Source organism: Cephus cinctus, unplaced genomic scaffold (genome assembly GCF_000341935.2).
Source record: "Cephus cinctus unplaced genomic scaffold, Ccin1 Ccin1_scaffold2451, whole genome shotgun sequence".
In the NCBI taxonomy this organism is placed as follows: Eukaryota; Metazoa; Arthropoda; class Insecta; order Hymenoptera; family Cephidae; genus Cephus; species Cephus cinctus.
This window is the reverse complement of record NW_014334260.1, coordinates 111,598-128,125: the sequence shown is the minus strand read 5'-3', so window position 1 is coordinate 128,125 and position 16,528 is coordinate 111,598. Positions and strand designations below refer to the sequence as shown.

General features: G+C 37.4%; 2 protein-coding genes across 14 annotated transcripts in view; one reads left to right on the top strand and one right to left on the bottom strand.

Annotated features, from left to right (window-relative positions):
- The first annotated feature begins 774 nt into the window (after positions 1–774).
- On the top strand, positions 775–3,265 carry LOC107274175 (aldose 1-epimerase). 2 transcript variants are annotated; one of them, XM_015752996.2, is made up of 7 exons: positions 775–1,579; positions 1,636–1,766; positions 1,827–2,020; positions 2,127–2,300; positions 2,408–2,649; positions 2,722–2,887; positions 2,961–3,265. In XM_015752996.2, exons 1-7 carry the CDS (start codon positions 1,482–1,484, stop codon positions 3,159–3,161), a joined length of 1,206 nt encoding a protein of 401 aa, XP_015608482.1. In that variant the 5' UTR covers positions 775–1,481; the 3' UTR covers positions 3,162–3,265. The 2 variants fall into 2 exon arrangements, with proteins under 2 accessions (XP_015608482.1, XP_024947189.1); XM_025091421.1 differs by lacking the exon at positions 1,636–1,766 and having other exon boundaries at positions 775–1,591.
- A 2,371-nt stretch (positions 3,266–5,636) lies between these two features.
- LOC107274173 (IQ motif and SEC7 domain-containing protein 1) overlaps positions 5,637–16,528 on the bottom strand; it is an 82,885-nt gene continuing 71,993 nt past the window's right edge. For 9 of the 12 annotated variants that reach the window (XM_015752985.2, XM_015752988.2, XM_015752993.2 and 6 more), the window contains 7 exons: positions 15,304–15,642; positions 11,472–12,084; positions 10,658–11,017; positions 10,030–10,403; positions 9,029–9,684; positions 8,454–8,795; positions 5,637–8,361 (listed from right to left, as the gene is read on the bottom strand). In XM_015752985.2, coding sequence (XP_015608471.1) covers positions 8,090–8,361; positions 8,454–8,795; positions 9,029–9,684; positions 10,030–10,403; positions 10,658–11,017; positions 11,472–12,084; positions 15,304–15,642 — 2,956 coding nt within the window. In that variant the 3' untranslated portion in view covers positions 5,637–8,089. The remainder of the gene's footprint in view (positions 8,362–8,453; positions 8,796–9,028; positions 9,685–10,029; positions 10,404–10,657; positions 11,018–11,471; positions 12,085–15,303; positions 15,643–16,528) is intronic. The other 3 variants (XM_015752987.2, XM_015752986.2, XM_015752989.1) reach the window with 3 other exon arrangements.

Here is a 16,528-nt window from a genome sequence, read left to right as displayed (position 1 = left end):
ATAAATATAGAAGAAGAAGAAGGTTGTAAATGGATATAGAAATAAAGAATTGAGAATAAGATAATAAGAAAGAAATGAAGAAGTGAAGAAGTGGAAAAGTAAGGAATAGAGTTATAAAAGTGGAGAAGAAATGAGGAAAGAGATAGATAAGAAAGTGAAGAATGGAAGATAAAGAAATAAGGAAGTAAAGAAGAAATAAATATAAAAATAAAGGAAGGCTCGAAATGATTCCAAGAGACCAGTATAGGAGACCGGCTCGAGGAAGAATGAGCGCTCGGAGTCCGGGCACTGCCTCGAGCGCCCCCACCATCCGCCTGTTCCCACTCGCCGAGTCCTGCGCGACGAATTTGCGCGCACACGATTTTGGGCAACTTGCAGTATTTCTAAATATACTTGGCCAGAATTTCCGATTTCTAATTGTTAATATCTTACTTTATTGATTTAATTAGTTATTTTAAAGTTCCAATCACCTAATTTATAATATTAATATTTCAATTTGGACGTAATTTTTTTTCAATCTTTACCTACTCAGTATATTCTGTTTATTTAAATTTAGATTTTAATTTAACTTCAATTTTATATTTTGAATAAATTTTGAAAGTAAATCAATATCCAATGATATGTCGTATTATTTATAAAGCTTTATTGAATTTTTCGAATTTTCGTTAATTTTGAATTTGAAACCAAGCATCAGAAAATAAGTAATAAAATAGTATTCAATGTTTATAATACTGTAATTTGTAGTAGGGTTTTAACTCGATTACTCACTTCATTATAAACTACTGTATTCTAAATAATTAGTAAGGTTTTCTTATTGACCGTTTAAAGTTCATTATATTATTACTTTCAACTATTTTACTTCAATATGTACTACTATTCGCAATAAAACGATGATAACCAAATGATGACTCTTCAAGTAAACATAAAATACTTAGACCTGGCACATCTCCTCTTTGGTGGAGTCAGCCATAAGGAAAGGAAGGAAGGAATAACATCTAAATGGTACCAGCGGTGAGCTGCGGAGAACCTCTGCCGCCAACTTATCCGTACGTGATCACGTTCAACTCGACTACGGCGGGATACGCTTTATCGACGGAGGCGATGATCACAAAATTCTACTTCCGATGTTGCCGCTACGATTTAGCACCATATTTTTGGTATCGCCTAAAACCGTAGCGTTGCGCATCTCCCTGCTCATCTCTGATTCTGCAATTACTATTTCAAATCTATCGTAGTTTTCTTATATGGCTATCGTCATATTTGAGTGCACTGTCAAATTTGACAATTAAGTCTATTTTGCGTATTCCTTTAAATTCTAGTAAATCTATAATAATACATCACATGAGCTGCTCAGTTCTTGATTCACTTAGATATGAAAAAGTCGCAATGATACCTGCATATAATTTTAATAATATATAAAGAATTGTAATTTCAACTAGTTCTTAAAATTTACAAGTGTCAATCTAACCTAACCTGTAATTATGTTAACTACAAGCATCAGCATCGAACAAGATGGTTTTGGTTATGTACCTAAAGAAAACTCGAAATCAAACGCTGGATTATTCAACATTGTTCGGAGGTATTTGTTCACGTAAGATTTTTATCTGTCTCGTTATAATATATTTATATTACCAGATATACGTTAACTAACAAAAAAAAAGCATCAGTGCGATTAATTAGTTGGGGAGCATCCATTCAGTCAGTTAGGATACCAAACAAAGATGGCGTTTTGGGCGACGTCGTTTTAGGATACGACAGTATGGATGGTAATCTAAGCCCCAAACAATTGTCCAAATGCAACGTAACTAATTGTCATGTATGATTAGGATATTTAAACAATAGATATTTCGGAAATATCATTGGTCGTGTGGCGAATCGCGTGGCGGAAGGTTTAATTTATATTAACGGTAAAAAATATGAATTAACAAAGAATGACGAGAACCAAAAAAATCATATAAACGGTGGAATCTACGGTTTCGATAATGTTAATTGGGACTCGTGTGTATCCGGGAAACAAGTGGTAAGTCCCATAAGTGTATAATACGTACGCGAGTAAGGTAAGACACAAGAAATATTGAACTATATTGTTTAATGCAAATTGAATATAAAAATGTATTCCAAAACAGGTGATGTCTAATCTTAGTAAAACCGGAAGTGAAGGCTATCCGGGACATATGTTGACCCAAGTGAAATACACGTGGACAGATTTAAATGAACTGCACATCAACATTCGTGCCACTTCCACGGAAGCTACACCAGCCAATATCACTAATTATTGTCTATTTAATCTTGCAGGCCATGTACGTTGAAAGAATTATTTTTAAAAAGTTTTTTTTTTTTTTCATTGAATCAGATACTAAATATGTTTCTTTAATATATCTGTGTACTACAAATTATTTTACTACAGGGCATGGGAGTTAAGGAGTTGAGGAAGCACATAGTAACAATCAATGCCGACAAATGGACATTAATGGATATACGGGATAATTTACCTATTGGATTAATTGAACCGGTAGATCAGACTGTCTATGATTTGCGTACACCGACTCAATTGAACAAACAGACAATGTATAATGTACCAGGAGGTGGATACAATCACAATTTATGCATAACGACCCCGAGCTGTTGGTGTTATAGATTTCATGCAAGGTATAATTAAAGTGGAATAATTAATACGATTCTAGTTAACGAAGAATTTTTAATTAAACATTTTTTTTTCAGAATTTTACATCCAGATTCTGGTAGATTTTTGGAGGTTTATTCGAATCAGCCAGGATTGCAGTTTTACACAGGAAACGACTTACCGGATCCAAATCGTAATTACCCACCGGATCATGATGATTATTATTGGGGAGGTTGTGGTGATTCCCCGGATAAAACTGAACAAGTTAATTAACTATATTTAATTTCATAAAAAAATGATCTGACTGTTACTTAAAACCAATATTTTTTTCCCCTAGAATACCAATGTGTCAAACAAAAATTTGTATTTTCCTGGCAAAGATGGCGTCCTGTACCGTCGTCATGGCGGATTTGTTTTGTCACCACAAAATTATCCCGATGCCGTAAACATTGAATCGTTTCCATCCTGCATTCTTCATCCAGGAAAAATGTACACGCACGACATGACATACAGGTTTGGTGTACGCTCAAAAATGTAATTCTATAAGTAAAATTATTTTTTTAATATACGTACCACCAAACGACTATCAGGACCGAAGAGTAAGATTCCATACCCCGGGTGATTAGCATACCAAACTGATAGTCCGGTGAGTTTGGATTTAAATCCAGACCCCAGAGCTTCTCGTATCTTTTCCGTATACCCAACCTTACCTTACTGCCTTACAATTTCCACTGTTCCAAGATAAAATTGCTTTAAAAAAAAGGACAATACACCTCTTATAAAAAGGCATGCTCTATCGGGTGACTACAAAGTAAATTTTTATTTCCATAAACTAATAATAATATTACATTGGACAGTTAAACAATACACGGATGAACAATCTCAATGATAAATTTACAATAACTCCCTCCTTACGAGCTAACGACGATTCATCCGAAATAATCATAATAACTTACAGTCGATGACGTTAGGTAGATAATAATATATACAGATCGCCATTATATTACATCCCTCGTCAATTAAATTAATTACACGCAAACTGTCATCGCCATTTACGCCTTCCCATTGGATGAATTCGTATTGTCAATTACAGTTGGCCTCGGTACTTATCGCTAGATACATACAGATAAGTATTTGGTGTCCATTCAATTTTCAATAATTTATTCCATTCACGATTATTATTAATTAGAAGGAAAAAAAAGAACGCATCTCAACGAATCCTCGTTAACAATAATTATTGTGCCATTCAAGGTACTGCTATTCATGCATGTATAGACCGTAGCAGATTTTAGATTGTTAAATAAAAAAACAAAAACAATATACAATAATTGAAATAAAAAAATTATTGTTTAAATTTTATCTTTAAATTTTATCATACATAATCTCGGATGCATCTACTTCCAATGCATTTCCTTTCCTCTGTTAACAACAGAGTGCACCTCTTGCTTTTTATTTATTTCAAACTTGGCGCCAGTGCTGACAGCCATGACGTCAAACAGAAGAAAGACGAGTACGCACGTTGCTGCTAATGCTAAAGCTAGTCGCGCATCGAACAATGCACGTTCGCTAAAACGTAACTTCTTTGTGTCCGACAGTCTTTGTAGTCGCGTATACCGTATGTACTTGACAGTATACATATATATATATATTTCTCCTAGACTATACATATGTAAATATATATGTATACGAATGTATTTATGTATATGGACAAAAAACGTCACTTTTGCATTACACAAGAGCTGTGACGTCACTCCTTTACTCATAAAGAACATAAGATCCATAAGATATCCATGGGATGTACGTATAGGGACATTGTATAGTTTAAACAGGTAAGTACAGACGTATACTTAGGCGTAGGACCTGGGTGAGACATCGATAGGACATTTCTAGGACGTTTGTTCTCTGTGAATATACATTACTCGGGTGAACTTCAAAACTTCGTGAACGATTTAATTATCGAATTATTGATTTTTGATAGTTAGGGCTAAAATTCAAATCCTTATGGTACAAGTATATCTGATTTTTGAAGACTTATACGAAACTATTTATTAATAGTAAATCGAACGATTATTGGGTGATTTTTTATTTATGTTTCATTCAATGGCAATGACTTAGTCTGTCAATTGACTTATCGAGATCATTGATGATCTGTCATTATTATTATTAGACTTATTGCTTTTTTTCGTAATAAATGAGGGTAACAGTCAACTTTCGTAAAATTTTGAATTTTTTTTTCGTTTCTTTTTTTCATCAATATAACTTCGTAATGTGTCTTCGTCGTGATCGAAATTTGGATAATTATCAAGTTGCCAATTTTTAACGACTGAATTTCTGTCGGTTGGGACGTTCATTAGTGTGATTAATTGATAAAGTCAAAGGGCAAAAATTCTTTATCAGATTATTTCACGTTTTGAGAGAGTACTTATCGGTCAGATGATTTATTATCGTAATTAAACCTCACGATACTGATCCTTTATTTGATGACGGAAAATTATATCGATCGTTGATATTATCGTGGTAAAATATTTTTTTAGTGATATGATATAGCATTTTGATTTCTCAATAATAATGACAGCGGAAGGCGTGAAGGTAAAAAAATAAAATTTTTCAAAATTCATTACAAATGCATGCAAACACAATGCTGGTATCTCGTGTGAGCTTTTCTGTGTTTTGGCAATTACAAAATTATGCATGGATGTAATAAAACAAAATACTACAAGCGCTCCACCGTTATTAACATTTACATATAATTTACATACACCGGATGCGTAAGCGAACCGTACGGTCGAATAAGTTGAATGTAACTCAAACTTAAATTACACATTTCAATTAATTTTATTTCTTAGCTAACAGCCGAGAAAGATGTTACACCCGGCGTTGAGAATAATTTTGGAAAAATAAAAAATTTCACCCTACATTGCTCTGATGTCAAAAAATTTCATAATAAACGCTCAATACAGTCACGATCGTAATTATCTGAGAAAAGTCAAAATTTCTATCGATATTGATTATGAAAAAAAATTTTTAAATAAAAAATTACCATTTTTTTTGGTTCAGCTTCGCTACGTGCTTCTCAGTCCCATTGTGTCGCATCGATTGACGTCACTCAAAAACTCATATTTCTTTTCAATAGTATCTCGTATTTATTATCAATAACTTTTTTCTCGTATTACAATCAGCAGTGTTTTATATGTACATGACAATTAATTCTTGGTACAATTTCTACGGTGTGAAACTACCTTTATCTATAAGTCTTTCACACTTCGTGCGCTATATGGATGATCGACAGTGGGTTGTTTTTTTTTTCATTTTTCAGTATCGATTAATTCCAATACCGATCGATTCGATCGACGCGAGTGTTTCGAATACCGACGAGCAATAATTTTTTACACATACTGTACCATTAATTGTTTCCGTATATTTTGTTCCATCATCACGATTGAAAGTTCGATTAATTTTGAAATTCGAATCTCGGTAAAGGAAGCAACCGCGATTGAAGGACAGGTCCATTTTTGGAAGAAAAAAAAAAAAGTAAAATGGAATCTTGACATCAAACATGCATCATTTTCAACATCGACAGCGTAAGAGTAACTTACGTTAAGTTTTTTTGTTACGCAGAGTAAATAAATCATACAGGCAATACGCTGCTATTATTTACAGATATTCGACGGAAATGATAATTAGTTAATCATAATTAATTACAATAATAAGCATAATAATCATTGTATTAATTAATAGCAATTAGAATAATTAAATAATCCGCTTTTTATTTATAATATTAATCATAATAATAATGACAACGACGCGTCTTCCAACCGGTCATCGATCGTGGCGCCATTAACATTTCCCGTTGCCTTTATATCGTTTTCGAAATTTAAATTTCCCGCGCTTCCTCTCGTCCAATAGCCCACCATTGTTTTTCCGGGCGCGCAAATCTTTATCGCGTCTTATTATGCTGCGTTTGCGATTAATTAATTAATCAATCGATTAGTTAGCTACACACAAACCGATCGCTCGGGAAATTATCGCTCGTTAGAAACAACGTACGAAGAAAAAGCCGAACATTGTGTAGGCGAATAAATACTATACACACGATGTACGAGAGAGACGGAGTGAAACTTGGGAAACCGTTGGAGGAAGTAGGAATTATTTTGGATTGATAGAGGGGGTAGGAGTGGGGGGGGGAAGTATTGGCAATACTTTTAAACTTTTTCAAAAATCTCGTACAAGATTGGATCCTGCCCAATCGTTGTCGCCGCACAGCGCAAGTGTATTTGAGGTTAGTTTTCATTTAATCGTTAAATAAAAATTTCTTACCGCGTTTATTACATTTTTTTTTCTTTCTTTCTTTCTCCTATTTTTTTTTTTTCATATAGTGCGTTTGATGCCAAAAAATAAAATAATCATGCGGATTACAGAATGGAAATATTCTACGTCGAAAATACGGTCATTTTATTGTTAACTTCCGGTTAAGGGTACTCGCACGTTTTTTTCTTTTTGTTTTCAAAATTTTTTATTATTTCTACGATTTTATTTTGAGTGATGTTAACCTGCTTCTTTTAGTCACAGCCAGAAAAATTAATAGAAACGTTACGAGCTGTTGGATGGTCGTTTCAAATTGGGAAATTATCGTGGGAGACGATAAAGGAACCGGAAGTGACGTATATTTAATCCTCTCGTCAGGTATGAACGACGGTTCTTAAAGATGATCGATTTCGAATATATCCTTGACGTTGTTTCCGTTCGTTATCTTTGCTATGCATATATTTCTCTATTGGAAAGAAATAGGGAAAGCAGTGACGGACGTGGGTTATAAAAACACTTTGGCGCTTTCGATGATTTTACAAAACGAAAAATTCAACAATACGATAGCTGAATAGGACTAGAGTCAAAAAAAGTTTACAAAAAAAAAAAGATAGGCGGTACTAACGCCATCATATAATTAAGATACAAATTGTTCCTGATCGTGTTAACGTGGATTAGATTGATAAACGATAAATAAAATTTAATAAGACTAAAGAAAAAAAGAGAGAGACAAAGAGAGAGTGAGTAGAGAAACACGATTGGTTTACCTACAATGAATACGTGTTTAGATGCTTAATGAAAAGATAACTAATTAATTGAAATATAATTGTATAAAGACAATTAGCACGATTCTCTTTAGCTAAAGTGACAATTGTAATACGAATTGTCACCTAGGTCAATTATATTAAATAGAAACAATAGAACTATTAAATAATAAATTTTTCAAAGATATCTACATAACGAACGTAAACAAGTAAAACAATGAATTTTGTAAGCTAGTGAGTATTTGGATATTATGAGAAAAAAAAAGAATTCCTAAATGCGGCAACGAAACGCAACGACGAGTTGAAGGAAGAAAGAAAGAAAGAAAGAAAGAAAAGACAGAGAGAAGGAAAGAATTTCCTACCAAGAATTTCTTTCTGACCTACGCAGTGAACTAGCTTACACTTCCGTCGTGCGGCTGTAGGGAGAAGAGTCTTCAGATTGCGACAGCTTTCGCTCACGTTTAGCGAATAGACCCCCTAAAAAAGATGGCTGCTGAGCCAGAGCTTTACCACCCCCAGGGATAGTAGCCCCTGGGTGGACCGGATGAACTTGAACCGGATGTTTAACGCCTTGGCTCATCGAGCTGGCTGAAGTAGATTGAAATGAAATTGACATACCGCTATCCAACGAGCCGACGCTTCCGCGACGCTGTGGCTTCTCGCCAGCAACTGAAAAAAAAATGCAAGAATTATTAAAAATTATTGCAAGAAATTTTTGGTTAACGACTACAGAGAAAACTTCGACAAATGAGATGATTTACATTGCTCGTGTATGTCCAACAGGGAATTACTAAGTGCTGAACGCTTAAGCTGGGTGTCCATGTCGGCGACTTCTGGTCTTTCCGAGCAGGGACCTGGACAAGGACAAACTTCCACATCAGCCACTCCAGAGTCACGATTCTCAGCGCTACCACGTGCTCCTCTGCTGCTCTTCTGTCGCTCGAGTTCAGTTTCGATCCTCAACGTTTCCATCTCGTCCATCTCGCTGATGGACTCCCTGAGGTCCTCAGCAAATTTGCACCGATCATGCTCGTTTCGAGCATTGAAAGTCACCAGCACCTTTCCGTCAACGCGCTGAGACAGCCTTATCCCATATGGATAATCTGAAAGAGACAGTACCGAGATTAGTATAGTTGATAAAAAAACTTTTTTTTATAGATAATTATGAAAATTTTTTCTTCACTTGGAATTGATCTTCAACATATTTTTAAGAAAGGAGTCTAAGCAGTCTACCAATCAGGGTACTGGTACACGCTGCTGTTTGACTGTCTGGTTACACTGTCAATGTTTTACAGGATATTTCAAAAGAAGCAGACAAAGACAAGTATCTACTCACGAGGAACTTCAAAGAGCGTGACGACCATTCCGCAAAGTGGAAAACTTTGTCTGAACGTATAGGTGACGCTGCTCTTCTTCTTGCTGAGAATCTTTGTAACGACCAGTAGATCGTTAAATAGAAAAACTTCCCTCTGATGAACACCCGGTCGTTCCTTCTTGTGAATATCCGGTATCTCGTACAGTCTGCAGTAGCAGACGAGTCTTCTGTGTGGCAAGGCCATGTTTGGTTTTTTACCAACAATGGTGGCCTGAACTTTCATAACCTGGGTGACGTGATCAGAGCCAGGTTTAAATTCGTTAGCCTTGACACGCTCGTAGATCCCAACTAGGATATCCCTGTCGATGTCGCCACAGTCATCGATGCCTCTTAGATTTTTAACAAAATCATCCAATCGCATGCGTCTCTCGGGTTTCAGGTTTGGCGTGTGCAAATCTGTGTTGAGCATAATAATGGCGAATGCAAGAACGAAGACCGTGTCTGGCGAACGCAGCCTGGAGACGACGTCAGGATTGCACTGACAATAACGCTGACTAAAAATCTCCATTAGACGTTCAATCTTCTGGGCCTCACCAGGCATACGGAAGTATGCCTGAAACTTTCGTAAAGCCACGTCGACCTGCATTCCTGATAGGTCCAGCTCGTGGGAGAAACATCTGTTGACATAAATAAATTCATTATAATTTATGGCATTTTGCGAATCAAATGTTTTTTATAAAAGAAAAAGCAATAACGGTGTTAATGACTCTTTTGCAATTGGATTTAAATTTAATAAACGATGCAAGTAAATGGGTCTTAATGGAAATGTCACTGAGTGTCACCAGTGCCGTGGTTTGAGAATGACCGCCGGCAGTGAAATCGATAAACTTTTCATCGCTTTGGTTATACCGGAGGCGAGCATTCCTTATACCGGTTTCTTAGGTACACGTATACCGTGTGTTCAATTGTTTTAGAAAATTCTTCAGACCCGTTTACAAATGTGTAGACTAATTGATGCTCACTCTAGCACAGCCATGTTGAAGGTATTTTGTAGATTGCCTAGATATTCGCCAATCATTTGCTTCGACAAGCCTTTCCTGCTGATGAGGAACCTCGCCACTCCCTGAGGACTGTTCTCCAGGAAGCCGCGCCTAATCAGGTAACTGATGCCACGTTCAGGCTTCTTGTTGAAGAGGTTCAGGCCCACCCTGTACTGGCGCTTCCTGACGGTTTCCGAGACTTTGTAACTTGTCTGAGGTGGCGCCTCCGCGTGATCCATTAACGGAAGTTGATATCCTGAACTTGCATGGGAATGGCTGAGATCCTTCACGCTGCTAATCATACTTCCGGTTTCCGTAGTATGTCCGCATTCTTGATGTTCCGGTGAGCTCGACTGCTTAAATGAACATATCCATATTAATATTGTTCTTGTACATTTTAAAAATTGGAAATTTCGTTAAAGCATTTTTACAGGTTTGAAAAAAAAATTAAAAATTTTCCCAGAGAAACTTTAGGCAGAGAGGACAAAAGTGTTCTTTGACGAAATTCAGAGGAAGAGAAGAATAGAGAGGTCCAAGTCTTTGTTCCAAGTGGAAGAGGCTGGAGTCATTTGGCTGCAGTGACAAAAGAATAAAATTTGAGGAAACTCACGATTCCCTTGTGCTTCCAAATCGGTGATCCTCTGTGCGCGTCACCCTCTGAACTCTCGCAGTTGGTAGAATCGCTACCAGAACTTTGCACGGAGCTTAAGCTTCCGTTTTCGACGCTCTTGCTGAGACCATTATGACGCTGCTCCATCGACCTGGACGTAATGGAGGACGTTCTCTTGGGTACTTCCGGTGGTACCTTCTTTCCGGATCCTCGTGCTCTGCCTCCTGATCCCAACTGTGACGCACTGGTCCAGGACTGTGGCGGCGGTGCTTGCAGATTCTGGGGAGTGGAGGGAGAAGTGCACGGCGTCCGATGCAAATCACGTGGTGGCGTTTCCTGTCTTAGACCGCATAAAGCTTCCTAAAAACAAAATAAATCAACAATGAGCATATCGACCTACAATACAAAAAGAAAAGCAATTTGATTTAATCAAACGATTTTCACATCTTATCCTTCCTAAATCTCCTTGAATATCAGGTCTACAAGGGTCAGATCAAAGGGAGCATTCAGATCGAAGTGGATACCATTCGACTAAACCACCTCAGACTGAAGTTGCTCAATTCCCCTGACTAATCACTGCTCTCCTGGTCCTAACTCAATTTAGCAACCAAGCAATTCGGATCCTCAAGACCAAATCCAAATGAGCCTTTCAAAAGGGTCCAATACGCCCACGATAAATAATCCAAATTCGCAAAGTAACCCACTAAAAACGATTTCAGCAACGAAATCCAATCCTACCACAATAAAAAACAAATCTAAATTTCTTAGTACCCTACTTTGCCCTATCGTCAACGACCTGGGGAATTGATCTCACCTGAGGATTATAATAGTGAACACTGGACCCACTGCCCTGCGAACTGGAGTCCCAACATGGACTAGGAGGCGGCTGATGTCTGGAGCAAGGACTCGGTGCCAAAGACGGCGTGTGACGTCCGCTTTGGTGATGAATGCTATGGTTCCCATGTTGACCGTGCATGGCGCTGCTCTGATGACTCTGATGAGATGAAATCTGTATCTCGCACCTTCCGCTCTGGCTCCTGGGTATCGGCGACTGGGACGTCCCATCGGCATGTCGCCTCTCGCGCAAGGACATGCTCCTGATGGGCGTTGGCCTTGTGGCCGACTGAGGTTGCTGGATGTATATTTGACTGTGATAAGCCATCCTCTCGTTATCGGTCATATTGTTGCCACCTACAGGTCCACCGACGCTCGCGCCGATTCCTGGTCGATCCGACGCCTCCTGAAGCTTCCTGCTTAAACGTTTCTCGGCCTTTGCCATTGCCGTTATAGCTGCGAACTTCTTAAGGAGCGTGTACCTCCTGAAGGCGCGCTGTATCGTCAGGGCGGCGTTACGCGCCTTGACGCCTCCGTATTTTCGCTCCAGCATCTCGATTTGCTTATCGAGGAGATCCTGCGACAGCTCATACCTGTAAATAATGAAAATTTGCAAAATTAATGAAAATAGTAATAAGCATACGTACGTCGATGATATAATAAATAGTGATAAATTAGTACTGACGATTAATAATTTTTTTTTTCTTTTTTTAGGTAATTTTGTAATTTCATGGTAATTCGTGAATCTTCCGTTTTCACGTTTTAAACCACGTTCTGCGCACGCGCGTACTTTATTAAGCCGCCACTTTTCCTAGATATTAAACGGCAATTTAACGGATGGCCAGTTTGTCCCGTCAAGGATTAACGCTGCCGCGAAACGAGAACGTAAATTAGGATAGAAACTAATTACCTCAAGTTTAAACGGACCCCGGCCGACTTTTTATGCTTTCTTATTGGCCGAATTGAGTCACGAGAAACTTGCTGCTACTGCTAAGCACAGACTTGCATTGCTGTGCGAAATTTCTATTCCCTCCGCAAAACGTAAGACGGTACGACGTGCTTCGAGAAAATAATAATGCAGGACCGAAGATGCATCTATGCACCCGGTGCATCGTCTGGATGCACACGAGACCTTTGTACGATTTTTACGACCAATAGGTATACAAAGAGACAAGAAAATACCAATAAATAGCGCGCGTGTTTCTGACAATGAAATTCAGCACTTGAAAAAAAAAAATATAACTCTGATTTTTATTTTTCATCCTGTATTAATATCAGCACATAATTTTTTTTTTTTTTAATTGTAATCAAATAATAGCTCAAGAGCCAATGTACACCTTTTGTTATTTCAACGAACTGATGTTAACTGCGTTTATGAATTTTTATTGTAGTTAATGTCAAAATTCGATATTGAAGGTTTCGTGTTGATTTTTGTTCATTTTATTTTTACTATATTGTTGCCTTGTTTCAATTTATAGTTTAGCTGTATATGTATATATATCCACGTGGACACGTTAACTGATCTTTAGACAGTGGGAACAGCAGTAACACTGGGAAAATGTGAACAATGGTTTTTAAACTAGGTTCACGTCGAACAATAAAGTCCCACCCGCAGTCAAATTGAACGTTCTCTACATCCCAGCGTTTAAATTCCCATTTGTCTTATTGTACGGCCGTCGTTTCGGTACATCGAGCATGGGTCAGGCTGAGGTCACGTTGAGGGAAAGTCGAGGTAATTTTCATTTTCCTGTAATAAAATTTTGCACTTTTTTTTTTTATTCGACACGTGCACGTTCTGTGTATGAATTTACGTGTTAAATTTTTGTATATTTACCATTTTTTTTATAGGGTATTACATCTGCTTGCAAAAATTCCTTAAATTCGCAATACTCCAGACGCGAAATCGAATCGCAAAACACGTTAGGAACTGCTATGAGAATTTAATAATGGCCGACGACTGCAATTGCAGTTGCATCGTTGGTTGACGTTGCCGTATCGAATTTCCGCCAGCACTGCCAGACGCCATGTTTGGCTTACTCAGGAAGAATATCTACTACAAGAATTCCGTACTTTTCGAAATTTTAAATGGACCGTAAAAAATTCACAATTTTTGTCCACTATCTTTTTTTTTTTAATTTGATCTATAAAAAAATACTTGACAAGTCTGGAATTTCTGTGCAACGGTTTTTTGTTCATGTAGTAACGGAGTTTGAAAAAAAAAGTCCGACAGTAAGTCGTAGATGTGACTGATACCCATCGGCTTAAAAATAGATCGCGTCCGTTAACAACTGTGAGAATTTGAAAAAAAAAGCAAGGACAGTGGTTCGGAAAATTTTATATTCTGAATAATAATAAAAATATCAATGAATACAATAATTATTCAAAAATTTTATCTCAAAAAATTTATGGCACACTGACCAACTTAAAAAATTGATTTAAAAAAAATATCAAGTAAAACATTATTTTTACGAAAAACAGTAAATCAACTTGGATCAGCAATGATCTATAGATCATTAAACATTCTCGTGGAAATTGACATTATACATCGTATATCAGGTACTTTGACAGATAGTAAAAATAATCACAGTATATCTATACAGTTAACTATTTAAAAAAAAAAACCTCAAAAATGATCCAACGCATCAAAATACCAATCACATTGATTATTCACGATCATTATTGATCATTAAGTATACCAACGATACCCAACCAATCACCGATGCTTCTTTTTACACGGCAAATCACGAAAAACCACAAAGCACAATGAACTGGCTCGGCTGACTGAAGTCCGTTTAAAAATTACCAAAAATAAAAAAGACGAAAAATCAAAGAGAACGAAAGAAACATATATATGTATATAAAGACAAGTAAAACGCGTCGTTCATTAGTTCAGGCGTCCCGACGTATGACGATTTGGAACGTCTGCTGACGTCAAGCGTAATAATCGCTTGCGTCGCCATCCGACGACGGACTGTACACGCAACGAATAAGCACGTGGCAGATGAAACATCACAAAGTGTCATATTGAAAACTGACACCGACATAAAGTCACTCTCCCCTCGGAAAAAAAAATTTGAAAATTAATTTTCGAAATTTTGCAAAAAAATACATGTGTATAATTTCATGCCGCCACCCTAAGCATTCAGCTTCTCTTAAACGTGATACCAGCCAACTTCCGGTTCCTCCCGGAAACCATTGAATATTCCTCTTTTTCAAAAATCCCATACAATGCCGCAACGTCTGCCGGGAATATCTCGCGAACAAAGGATTTCGGAAGTGTGTCTGAAGAGACCGCATTTTCCTTTGTCGTAGTTGGCAGCCCTTGCAGGTGGAGCCCTCTGCCATAATCTCTACCTACCAATGCTGCGACGATTAAACCAATCAGCGACCAGCCTCCCATGACAGCCATACGAATAACAAAAAATCTCCCAGAAATCCTGAGGCTCCATTTTCAAAATGACAAACGCGTCGAAGAAACGATAAATAATCATGAAATTCATACCGCCAACAAATGCTGTAGATCCGTGAAATTCTCATGGCATGATTTACCGAGGAAAATCTCAAAAATTGATATATACACCCATCGTGATAGATCGTCAAGAATCAGTTCACACTTTTCCCAGGCAAATTTTGAATAGGCTTTTGAAAAAAAAATGAAAAAGGTACCTGACAATGAATGGAAGATCCCATAGTGCTTAATCGATATAGGTATTCAGCCATGGTATATGCATGGGATCTCATTTGGAGACTTAGCTATGTGTTGTATATATACATATACATAACCTCATTTCGAGCAAGCATGTGTAACTTACGCGTTCTGAATTCTGCATCGCTTGAGAACGTCGCCATTACGTACGGAACCCTTCTTATGGTGTTGCTGCTGGTAGCCAGACTGGGGCTGCCCACCATATCCCTGCACCATGGTACCGTAGCTTTGAGGCTGTGGATATCCAGTGTGTGGATACGCCTGGACATTGGATGACAGGTACGTGCCGCCGTAGTTTTGACCCTGTATGTAGGACTGGCCCGTTATATAGGAAGTGGAGAGTGGAGTCTGACTTCCGGACGAGTAGACCCCGTGAACCCCACTGGCACCATGAACCTGACCGAGGTTCGTGCTGTGGTTGGGTCTCTCCATTTTTTGTGGAAAACTGTAAAAAAAAAATTGTCAATATTTAGCATAATTTTATTTATGTAACAGAGAGATTAATGGTTTTTTTTTCGTAAGAAAACTGATTACCAACTTTTTTAATTCGGTAATTAAAATACGAAATTTTGAATTAAACTTTATCGCGTGGGACTGTATTCGGGAATTAAAAATAATATAACCAGTAAAGCTTGAGGGTGCCTGGTTTGATCTTAGGACGAAGTGAGACGAACCGCCGTATTTTACCCTTTTGCAGATTAATGACGGCCCTTTACTGACTTGAGGAGTGGTAAAAGTTTTGTGCTTTAATGTAAAGTTTTGAGGGAGAGATCAATGGGAAGCTGGGGGGGTGGAAGGATTGAGGGAGGGGATTGTATCTTTGTTTAAAATATTTGGATTTGGAATATATAAGAAAACTTTTGAAAGGAGCTGTAAACGTGTAAGAGTGAAACAAAAAAAATATTTTGTATACAAGCAGCAGGATGGTTATTAATTTTGAAATTAGGAATTTCGTAGTACCCCTACTTGCGACGTAAACGGGTTATCAAAGTCGCGACGATACTGTTGATTAAATTAAAAAGTATGATTATTGTGAAAAATTCAATTTTCACTTTTTTAACATTTATCTTTATCTTTGCGCAAATTCGCTTACATTTTTTTACGATAATTCGGACATTTTCATTTTTCGTAAATCACTTTCCCTCTTTGCCTTCGATTACGGGATCGAGACGATAACTTTTTATACGTAATGTACTCGATGGGTTGCGTAATATTTTTGCCATACGTAAATTCACGTATAATTTAACGTACGCAGCGATTAACGATAAGAAAGGAGATACAGTAATATTATCCTTGCAAGTTTCTTTATCGAGTGCATTTTTTATTGCATC

Coding starts and splice junctions, on each gene's coding strand:
- LOC107274175 (XM_015752996.2), top strand. CDS start 1,482: ATGTTAACTACAAGCATCAGCATCGAACAAGATGGTTTTGGTTATGTA. Junction 2,650..2,721: donor TGTTATAGATTTCATGCAAG/GTATAATTAAAG, acceptor TTTTTTTTTCAG/AATTTTACATCCAGATTCTG. Junction 2,888..2,960: donor CCCCGGATAAAACTGAACAA/GTTAATTAACTA, acceptor TTTTTCCCCTAG/AATACCAATGTGTCAAACAA.